The sequence below is a fragment of the Triticum dicoccoides genome, chromosome 2A (genome assembly GCF_002162155.2).
Source record: "Triticum dicoccoides isolate Atlit2015 ecotype Zavitan chromosome 2A, WEW_v2.0, whole genome shotgun sequence".
Classification (NCBI taxonomy): Eukaryota; Viridiplantae; Streptophyta; class Magnoliopsida; order Poales; family Poaceae; genus Triticum; species Triticum dicoccoides.
Window position 1 is genome coordinate 605941476 of NC_041382.1, and position 11165 is coordinate 605952640.

The 11165-nt window shown below is 50.7% G+C and overlaps 1 protein-coding gene across 1 annotated transcript; it reads left to right on the forward strand.

The window, feature by feature from the left end:
- Positions 1-6161: 6161 nt before the first annotated feature.
- LOC119355657 (AP2-like ethylene-responsive transcription factor BBM1) lies at positions 6162-10757 on the forward strand. Its single transcript, XM_037622502.1, has 9 exons — positions 6162-6566; positions 6659-7259; positions 7867-7949; positions 8156-8164; positions 8291-8379; positions 8474-8547; positions 8687-8737; positions 8821-8897; positions 9708-10757. The coding sequence occupies exons 1-9, from the start codon at positions 6344-6346 to the stop codon at positions 10466-10468; spliced, it is 1968 nt and encodes a 655-aa protein (XP_037478399.1). The 5' UTR covers positions 6162-6343; the 3' UTR covers positions 10469-10757.
- The last annotated feature ends 408 nt before the right edge of the window (positions 10758-11165 follow it).

The window sequence follows — 11165 nt, forward strand, 5'->3', positions numbered from 1 at the left end:
GGAGATGCTGATGGGATAATTCCTCTTGAAATAGCCCAAGGCATGCACATTGTCAGTGCCCTCCTTGTTGAAGGAGGAGACGTTATGTGCAACCTTGATAGCTGAGGAGCCCGAGCCGCCGATGCCGGTCCTAGCATTCAAAAATGGGGAAAGAGGCTTGGTGGCGTGGCCGACTCTAGTGGTCTCGATGACTGAAGATCTCAAGCTACTGGGATTGGCCTTGGTATTCAAGAATGCCAAACCTCGCTCCAAGAGCGAGCCTTGGTGGAGCTTGACGGCAGAGGAGCCCCAACTGTGGACACTACCCACTCCGATTGTGCCATATTGAAGTCAACAACTTTAATGAGCCCGATGTCATGTCCATCTCTGGCCAAATAAAAAATATGCAAAATCCATTGATTGAGCGCGCCTAACATCACATTGTAGTCCGTGCACACGGAGGCATCGATGGTCACCATGCTCCTTTAGGATCTTGGGGTTGGTGTGCATGGCGGCAACCGCGACCATGAGTTGCCTCTTGGCGATATGCTCCTCAATGGTGGAGGATCCCGACCAACAGACATGGTTCATGTGTGTGGTGGACCATCACGTCGGTCTTCGGTGGCGATGCTTTGGTAATATAAACTTTGCGCTGATGAAAATGTTTAATGACTTCATTGCTGATCTTGGTCTCCGCAAGATTGATAGGATTGGTGCCAGGTTCACCTGGACCAATCGGCAGGCATCCCCGACCCAGTCCGTCCTGGACAGGGTCCTAGTTTCCCCGGAATGGGACCTCTGCTGCCCCCTAGCTTCCCTTTGTGCCATCACCTGGATTGGCTATGACCACGTGCCCCTCCTCTTGTCCTCCGCCGATGAGCGGCCGCCGATTCCCCCTTGATTTCGGTTTGAGACCTTCTGGTTGTCCCAAACCGGTTTTGTGGCGGCCGTTGGCGCCCGCTAGGTGAAGGCTCGCACGCACCCCCACCCCCGCCCTCCCTCGGCCATTGACTCGTGGCACTTTTGTGCCAAGCGTGGTTGACAGTTCATGAAGGGTTGGGGTGCTAACCTGGGACGAGACCTCCGCGATCGCAAGAAGGCCTTGTTGACTGCCATACAGGCCCTTGACCTATGTGCGGACGCGATCGACCTCTCTCCCGACGAGTGGCTCTCTCGCTACGACTTATAAGACCAGCTCTTCGTCATCTACACTGATGAGGAGGCCTATTGGCGTCTCCGCGGTGCCCAGAAATGGGTTTTGAAGGGCGACGCGAACACGGCCTACTTTTAGGCCATCATGAATGGCCGCCGTAGACACAACACCATCCCACTCCTTTGGGATGGCGCGACCCTCCTGCAGGACCCCCGTGACATTCGGACCCATGTTGACGGGTTCTATAGGTCCTTGTTCTCTGCTGCTCCTAGGAGCGGCCTTTCCCTGGCCCCTGATTGCTGGACCGGCCCCCAGCTGGTTTCTGAAGCGGAGAGCGACGGCCCCATTCTCCGAGGGAGAGGTCTGGGCTGCCATTAGTGGCATGAACCCTACCTCAGCTCCGGGTCCAGACGGCCTCCCGGTTAAATTCTTCCAGATCTTCTAGAACGTGATTAAACCGGAGGTCATGGCCATCTTCGACGAGTTCTACGTTGGGTCCATCGACCTCGGACGCCTCAACTTTGGGATCATCTCTCTCATTCCTAAGGTGCCTGCCGCTTCCGACATCCGCCAGTTTCGTCCGATCACTATCATCAACGTGATTTTCTGGATCCCGGCAAAAGGGTACGCAATAGGGTGACCCGTCTTGCTGATCACGTTACCCACCCCAACCAGCCCGCCTTCATTCAAGGACGGTATATCCTGGATGAGGTGCTTGTCCTTCATGAAGTCCTCCATGAGGTCCGCTCTAAACACCTCAAGGCGGTATTCCCGAAGATTGATTTCCATAAGGCGTATGACACTGTTAGTTGGCCCTTCCTTCGGGAAGTTTTGCTCCGGAAGGGCTTTGACGACTGTTGGATCACCAGAGTAATGCAGATGGTCTCCTGCGGTTGCACTGCCGTGAACATCAATGGGGAGATCGGCCCTTACTTCCCCACCCTCTGTGGGGTTAGACAAGGCGACCCCTTCTCCCCGTTCTTGTTCAATATGGTGCTGGACGCTCTTGCCGCCATCCTGGATAAGGCTAAGGCGGCTGGCCATATTCGTGGGATCACCCCCACCTGGCCGGCGGCTCCGGGATCTCCCTCCTCCAGTATGCCAACGACACCATCATCATGGTCGAAGGCTCGGAGACGGACATCTCCAACCTCAAGTTCCTCCTCCTCTGCTTCCAAAAAATGTCTGGCCTTAAGATAAACTTCGACAAGAGTGATGTAATGGTGATGGGCTATTCTCCGGCTGAGTGTCTGGCCATTGCCAACCGGCTTAACTGCCGCCTGGGCTCCTTCCCCACGACCTACTTGGGAATGCGCATTAGTGACTCCTGACTCACCGTCGCGGACTTGCGCCCGACCGCGGCCAAGCTTCAAACGTGCATCAAGCCATGGCAGGGTAGATGGTTGTCAAAGGCGGCTCGGACAATTCTCATTAACTCATCCCTCTCCAGCCTCCTCTTGTTCCTTGTGAGCTTCTACAGCCCTCACAAGACTCTGCACCATGAGATCGCCAAAGTCCAGTCGTGTTTCTATTGGGCTGGCGACAACAATAAGCAGAAATACCATATGGTCAGCTGGCCTGACATTTGCAAGCCCAAGGAACAAGGAGGCCTCGGTATTATGTGCTCTAAGCGCATGAATATCGCCCTCCTATCCCGATGGCTCTGGCGCATCTCGCAGGTTCACGGTGGCCTCTGGCTTGACATCATCCGGAACAAGTACCTGCGTGGATAGCCCCTTACCTTCTGTCAGAGATCTGGCAGCTCCTAGTTCTGGCAGTCGGTCGTCCAACTTCTACCTGTTCTCCGCATCGGGACCTCCATCTCGGTGGGATCCGGGGCAGCGACTTTGTTCTGGTTTGATTGGTGGGCCAGAGACGCTTCCTTCGCTGCGCGCTTCCCCGACCTCTTCTCCATCGCTGTCGACCCTTTTGATCTCAATTGAGAGGGCCCTTATTGACTTAGGGCGCCTCGCTTTACGGAGGCCATTTGGGCCCCCGGAGTCCACCACGTGGCGTGAGTTACTGGATTGCGTCGCTCTCCATGAGCCGATGGTGGACGGTGGCCCAGACCAGGTGTGATGGCGCCTCGAGCCATCTGGCCAATTCTCCACTAAGTCTCTCTACCAGGCCATCGCCCCCTCCTCCCCCCCCTTACGACGGTGTGGTCCATCCGCCTGCCTCTGAAGATCCGGATCTTCATGTGGCAATGGATTCACGGTCGGATCCCGTCTGGGGTCGAGGTTCGCAAGCGAAATGGCCTGGGCACTGGCCTCTGCCCGCTGTGCGGTATCCCTGAAGACTCGGATCACATCTTCTTCTCCTGCGTATCCGCTCAATTCGTTTGGAGCTGCTTTCGCGAAGTGGTGGATGGAAATTGGTGCCACACCAACTTCCCCGACCTATTTGCCAAACTCCACAACTCCCCCTTGCCGTCTCGCCACATTAGGTGGCTTGAGATTGGGGTCATTGCTTGGACCCTCTGGACGATCCGCAATAAGCTTGTGATCCAGCGCACTCCTCTTTGACAAGCTACTGACGCTATCTTCAAACTGTCTGGTTTCTTGCAACTTTGGCGGCCGCTTAGCCACCCTCAGGACCGCGACGCCATCTCCGCCTTCATCGCCGACCTCCGCTTGATGGTCGTCCATCTGTCGCCGCTGCCCCCGCCACCTCCGCCGGAACCTGACTAGGCGCTTATCTTGTTCTCTGGCGCTTTTATTTTATTTTATTTGGGCTTGTTGAGTTGTGCCCTCAGCAGAACCTCTGTACTTCTTTGTGAGACTCGGGTGTGTGTGTTTGGACTAGTCCTTGTATGTGTGCTCTCTGGCGGTTTGCTTTATTTATAAAGCGGGACGAAAGCCTTTTTCGGTAGAGGGGACGGAGATTTGGAGGCCAAAGTGTGTTACACATGTGCCATTAAAGCAAATATGGTTGGCGAGGATTTGGAGGATGGATGAGTATCTTGAGGAGGAGGAGGAGGAGGAGGAGGAGGGATCAGTTTCTTGCCTGAGCCAATTGAAGAGCCTACACATTTGTAGGGGTTGCCTTGGAGGGTTGACGGGGAGAAGCGGAGGTGGTCGAGAGTTTGGGGAGAGGAAGGGGGAAGGTGGGAATATGGTTTGGGGGGTCGAGTGAAAAGGGGGGAATGGCGTGGTTGGCAAAACAATTTTGCCGAGGTGAGAAAATTGGTATGGGAGAGGCATGCATCACACACGGTTTAACTAGCACAATAGTGTGCGATAGCATAACGGGAGCATAATGCATAGAGTTAGCCTAAACAGGTTTATTGAACAGTAGAGGTTGGATTCAAATCCTAGTATCTATATTTACAACGGACATCAATTGCACACAGGTTCCTAGTTTCAAAAGTTTGCAACGGGGTGTACCATTGCACATGATTTTTTTAATGTGACTCATGTGCAATGTGATCTGCCTAATCTGCAAATTAAGTGAACACATTGGCACTGAAAATCGGTTGGAAATTTAACGCACATATTGGCTGGAATAACTTGAACTATATAGGACATGGAGTTTCTGCACTCGGATGAATAGTAAAATCGGATGAAATAGGGGGGAAATGTGATTTTTTTTAATAAACATTGTTGAATGTTCTCTCAACTTGCAAAGTTTTGTGGTGAAAAAGCATTCGGAGGTCTCGGGAAAGAAAAAATAAAAATGATGTTCAAAAGGGCAATATTTTAAAGTACTTTGGAACATCGATTTTGTGCTTCTTTTTGTCCAGAACTCCGCGGGTGTTCTTCCTTCACGAACTTTGCATGTTGCTAAAACGTTCAAATGTTAGAATTATTTGAATTTTTTTAGAGTTTACTGTCCATCATCACAGATGCATATGCACCCAGGAGCATCACCTTTGGACCTATTGTGTCTTCCATATCATACTTGTTATTACAGCCCAAACAATAGATCATGATTGTTATCAAAAGTAGCTAGTTGAGTGGTAAATTTTTATCTCTACTACTTAAGAATGTAAAATTTCATGTTTTGCTTTTCTTTTCATCACCCCTTCGCCCACCCTTCCCTATATGATTAACAATCACATTAATTTATTTACCTTATGTATCAATCCTGCTTTAATTCACTTACCAAACTTTTCATCAAAATATAAGATAAATCATGGACTTTTAAAAAAAGGAAAATCACGGGTATGATTTGTTAAACACTTATTTACACAATCGCATAAATATAGACAGTTAATCACAAGATAACATATTAGCATATTTATATCCCATTGCAACACACGGGCATTGTCCTAGTACAACTTAAAAAGAATGTAAGGTTTCATTTTTCATTTTTCTTTCCGCCACCCTTTCGTCCAACCTTTTTGTATGATAATCAATCACCTTAATTTACTTACTTTCTGAACCAATTTCATTTCAATTTACTTACCAAACTTCTCATTAAAATATAAGATAAATCATGAGTAGGAATCGATAAACATGTATTTACACAATCGTATTAATATGGGCAGATAAAGGTAACATATTAGAATATTTATACCCTGCTGAAACGCACGGTCATTGTCCTAGTAAGGTTCTGCAAGTTTACTGCAACGATAATTGTTGGTTAATTTATACCGCTAACAAATCGATGGAAATTGCGGCGCAAATGGATGTCTAGCATGCACTTTTTGGACTCAATAGTGGTCAACATAAGTCTCAGCTTTTCCCTCGCAAAAAAAGGAAACATAAGTCTCAGCTTTGCACCAATAACTCGCTACTGACACAATGGAGTAAGTATATAAGTATAGTATCTCCCAAAAAAGTACCCCTACATACAAGCGAATCTACTGTAGGCGCAAAAGAAAACATACAATAGAATCGATTTGCATGCACGTTGGAATTCAGAATGTTTTCAATACTGGGAAAGTCGCTACCTGGAATCACACGTTGCATCAGGTAGCTAGCATGCAGTAGCGCCCACTAGGAGAGGAGGCTAGCTTAGCCACTCATGCCGGTATAAGTACAGGGCCCTGCTTCCCCCAGCATTTTCCTCCTGTCCGGCCGAGAGATAGGGTTGTTTTCCCCGGCCCTGTCCTCGCTTCTTCCCAGCCAGCCACGAGCCACCTCCCACAAACCGATGCTAGCTTTGACTGCCCTGATCAGAAGAATCTAGCTAGCGACCAGACCGCCACTGCCATCTCTTCCAAATCAAACCACTGATCGATAAAAATACACGAGCTCCATCTCCACAATGGCTTCGGCGAACAACTGGCTGGGCTTCTCGCTCTCCGGCCAAGGGAGCCACCCGCAGCCCCACCAGAACGGCTCACCCGCCGCCGCCGCCATCGACAGCGACTTCTATGGCCTGCAAGCCCAGACGGCGCCGGATGCGCACCTCGGCATGTCTGGCCTCCGGGCCGACGCCAACTACGGCGTCATGGATGCCTTCAACGGAGGCACCCAGGAAACCCAAGGTGAGCCGATGAGCTACTGTGCATGTACTACTTCAGCTTCATCCTATACCTTTCTCTAGCATCTGATGTTGGATGGGATCATGCGGTTACAGATTGGGCAATGAGGGGTTTGGACTACCACGGCGGCTCCTCCGAGCTGTCGATGCTAGTTGGCTCGAGCGGCGGGAGGATGACGGTGGACGACGGCGAGGCGCCGAAGCTCGAGGACTTCCTCGGCGGCAACTCTTTCTCCGACGTGCAGGATCACGCAGGCAGCTACCTGTTCTCGTCCGGAAGCGCGATGGGCAGCGGCGCGGCGTCTGGTTCGCACGGCGTCGATGGCCGTGGCGGCAGCACCATAGAGCTGTCCATGATCAAGACTTGGCTCCGGAACGACAATAACGAGGCGCAGCATGACCAGGAGATGAGCGCCGACGCGAGCGCGACCAGCTATGCGTGCTCCGGCGCGCCAGGGAGCACTAGCAACGGCGTGGGCGTGGCGAGCTCGCGTGGGCAGGGCCTAGCGCTCTCCATGAGCATGGGGTCGAACTCGCACCCGCAGATGCCGGTGGTCCCGGCGGCGGTGGGGACGGAGAGCACGTCGTCGGAGAACAAGCGGGTGGATTCGCCGAGCGCCGGCACGGCAGACGCCGTCCAGAGGAAATCCATCGACACCTTCGGCCAAAGGACCTCGATCTACCGAGGTGTAACAAGGTTAGCTAGCGTGGATCTTCTTGGCTTCTGCTAGTGACCTAGAGGTGTTTAATTTGCTTCTTTGGCTCCTGATGCCTGATCTTCTCGTTGCCCATTAGTTTCTTTCTTTCTTTCTCACACACTAATCTTTCTTCTTTTCGATGTCATTTTTGGGGGATCGATCTGTCTAGAACGCGTACGGTTAGAAGTAGCCAAGAAAAAAAGATGATTTTTGGATCCTGTGTACACTACAATTATAGCTAGGAACTTAGCAAAAACTAGTTTATAAGTTTTGTAAAAATAGGAACAAAATCATGATCGCTCTAGTATTTTGCTAACAACATAATGCAATCAAAGCTAGCTAATAGCAGTATATATGCTAGTACTTCACTTGTGCTATGCAACTTTCCACTTCACTTAGCCTTTAGGCAACACAATGCTTGTAATATAAGGTGATTCTCACAAAATGCACTAGTGGTACTATAGTTGACTAGGTAAAGGGGGGGGGGGCACATATGCATAGAATTTCCATGATCTGCGTAGGGTTGTTTGGCCAATAGAAGTATCGCTTTGATGCTTCAAAGCTGATTTTACTTTACGCGTTATTTGTTGTTAATTCGACCTGCAGGCATAGATGGACAGGGCGGTATGAGGCGCATCTGTGGGACAATAGTTGCAGGAGGGAGGGGCAGACTCGCAAGGGGAAACAAGGTATAATGAGATTGTTCATGTAGGAGGGGTTTGTTCATGTAGTATATACATGGATATATAGTTCAATCATTAGCTAGATCTCAATCTTTTGGCAACTTCTATGGGATGTTCTTAAGCATGTGCTAATTAAGCTTTCTTCTTTCTGTTGTGTCAATGTTGGCCTCTCCTGGAACATGACACTGCAAATACTGATCATGGGAATGCAGTTTATCTGGGTAAGAATTTGTACTGATCTTTTGTGCAAGTATTCGATTACCACATATATTTGTATGGGCAAATGTTCTGATGCTAGCTAAGTTCTAGATAGCACTTTAATTTCTTCTGGGTGAACATTTGCGTAGGCGGTTATGACAAAGAAGACAAGGCAGCTAGGGCTTATGATCTGGCAGCTCTAAAATATTGGGGCACAACCACAACAACAAATATCCCAGTAAGAAAAAAAATCTAATAATAGATTGTTCTGTTTCCTTCTGCATGGGCAGCCACTGATCCTGTTTTTCCTTTCACCTATAAAAAATCTGCAGATAAGTACTTATGAGAAGGAGATAGAGGAAATGAAACATATGACCAGGCAGGAGTACATTGCATATCTTAGGAGGTAACAATTGCTTGACCCAATCCAAGTTATGCTTTACAACATCACATGTATACATGTGTTGAAAGATTGCACGGTACGTAATTAAGCACGTCTCTGTTGGCTAACAATCACATGGATGCATATGATCATTCAACTGCAGGAATAGTAGTGGGTTTTCTCGTGGCGCATCAAAATATCGCGGCGTAACCAGGTAACTATACTGCTTACATAGCGTAAAAACTGGTGTAGCCTACCAATCTAGTGGTACTAAACATATATCTTATGGTTTGACAGGCATCATCAGCAAGGAAGATGGCAAGCAAGGATAGGGAGGGTCGCGGGCAACAAGGATCTCTACCTCGGCACCTTCAGTAAGCCGCATAAACTATCACATCAAAGCGAAATTGCTTTCTCAGCTAGCTAAAGCACTTGTTTAACTACTGTACTGGAGTGGTGCTGGTAGTATAGTAGCTGTGCTGTGCTTCCGAGAACCAAGTCATGAAGCCCTAATTATTTAGGCTGGTCACAGTGGGGAGGAACTTAGGAGTAACATCACACACTCCAATACAACTTTGCTTATGTGGCATGTATTTAATGAAGAGAGAGGTGTTTGTGGTAACTAACTAAGTTACTGGAACATCATACACTCCAAGAAACAATGAGTCTATAACCTAATAAATACATCATTGCATGACACTACATAGATGTTCCTACCCACTATGAAGGTAGTAACATAGTCTAGGGAAGTATGAAGTTACTAGCTTATGTTCTTGCCCATTGTGACCAGCCTTACTACTCCAGCTCCAGCTCACGAAATCTCACTAGTCTCGTAGGACGCAAGCGTTGCAGTATTTTTATGCGTTCAAATGGCGCTTAAGATAGTGGAGTACGTACACCATTAACTATGTCCTAAATGTTCCTTTCCAAGCTTGTGTCTCGGAGCTGTCTGAGGAAACCGGGGCATGCGGTCAAGCGCCGGTTTGAATATCCCCAGCGCCTCGCTCGAGCTTCGCGCCGTCGCATGCAGCCCGCGTTGCATGCGCCACCGCGCCGTGCGTGCGTGCGTGCGTGCGTGCGTGCGTGCATGCATGCATGCAACGCGCGTTATGCTCCACTGGGCTGGTCAGTTGGGTAGACACACGCGTTGGTGAGCTAACCCTAATCATGCGCGTGCTGTGCAGCGACCGAGGAGGAGGCCGCGGAGGCGTACGACATCGCCGCCATCAAGTTCCGCGGGCTCAACGCCGTCACCAACTTCGAGATGAGCCGCTACGACGTCAAGAGCATCCTGGAGGGCAGCACGCTGCCGGTCGGCGGCGCGGCCAGGCGCCTCAAGGAGGCGGCCGAGCTCGCCGAGGCCGGCGTGTGGCGGGCGGAGGACGGCAGCATCGTCTCGCACCTGCAGGCCGACGCCATGGCCGGGTGCCACCACGGCTGGCCGACGTCCATCGCCTTCGGCAGCCACCAGCAGCAGCAGTCCGCGGCGCAGCTCGCCCTGCACTACCCGTACGGCGTTGGCGGGCAGGCCCGCGGGTGGTGTAAGCCGGAGCAGGACGCGGTGATCGCGGCCGGGCACGGCGGGCAGAACATGCAGGAGCTGCACCTGGGGAGCGGAGGCAGCACCCACAACTTCTTCCAGCCGGCGTCGAGGACCGCGGTCTACGGCAACGGCGGTGGCGGCGCCTGGTACCAAGGCCTCGGAGGCAACGCGTACATGATGCCGGTGGGCACGGTGGTGGACGCCGACCAGGGGCACAGCGGCAGCACGGCGACGACGGAGGAGGGGAGGCTCGTGGGCTACGGCGGCGAGGCTGGCGTCGACCCGTACGCGGCCATGAGGCGCGCCTACGAGCTCTCCCAGGGCTCGTCGTCCGTGAGCGTCGCCAAGGTGGCGGACGGCTACTCCAACAACTGGAGCTCGCCGTTCAATGGCATGGGGTGATCGCCCCCCCTACGTTCGTGCTACTAATCAACTTCCACGCACTTGTTGTAACGTACGTTGTGCGCACGAGTAACCGGAGACCAATTAAGTTCTGTAATTTTAGGATAGTCTAGAGCAGTGCATGAGCACGAGCGGTGCCTTCTGAAAGGTAGTAATGGCCAGCGATCGGTGAAGTAGGAGGAGTCGTTGTAAATCACCATCGCTGCGCCGTTAATTTTGGGGATTTCAGAAGGGGAAATCAAGCTAATCTATCAAACAAACTTCCATGGCGCCTACTTCATTCAATTGGTCGATCAACGTCAGTTTGAGCACATGCAGGAGTATACATATAGTAAGCTTGCAACTGTCGTCTCGTGCAGACGTGCATGCTTCCATGCATGCATTTCACGGCCAAATCGAACAGTGCATCTGAAAGATTAAAAAGCATTGAACTAAGCACAGGACAAGTACGTAAGGTGTACTACTCCGCACGATCGACTTGGAGAACGCAGAGAGGCACATGCATGCGGTTAGACTAGCCACAGTGGGAGTAACTTCAGGAGTAACTTCAAGTCCAACTAAATAAATTTGTCTATGTGGCAATAAGTTAATGAAAGAAAAAAGTCTATTTTAAACCTTAAACTCGTAGAGGTCGGGCAGAATGAACCCCCAAGTCGAAATCCGGGTCGATTGCACCCTGAACTCTGCAATCCCGGTC

Bases quoted from the DNA above. Each gene is read 5' to 3' on its own strand.
- LOC119355657 (XM_037622502.1), top strand. From the start codon at position 6,344: ATGGCTTCGGCGAACAACTGGCTGGGCTTCTCGCTCTCCGGCCAAGGG. The intron at 7,260-7,866 runs GTTAGCTAGCGT...TTCGACCTGCAG, and splicing joins ATCTACCGAGGTGTAACAAG to GCATAGATGGACAGGGCGGT. The intron at 8,548-8,686 runs GTAACAATTGCT...ATTCAACTGCAG, and splicing joins TACATTGCATATCTTAGGAG to GAATAGTAGTGGGTTTTCTC.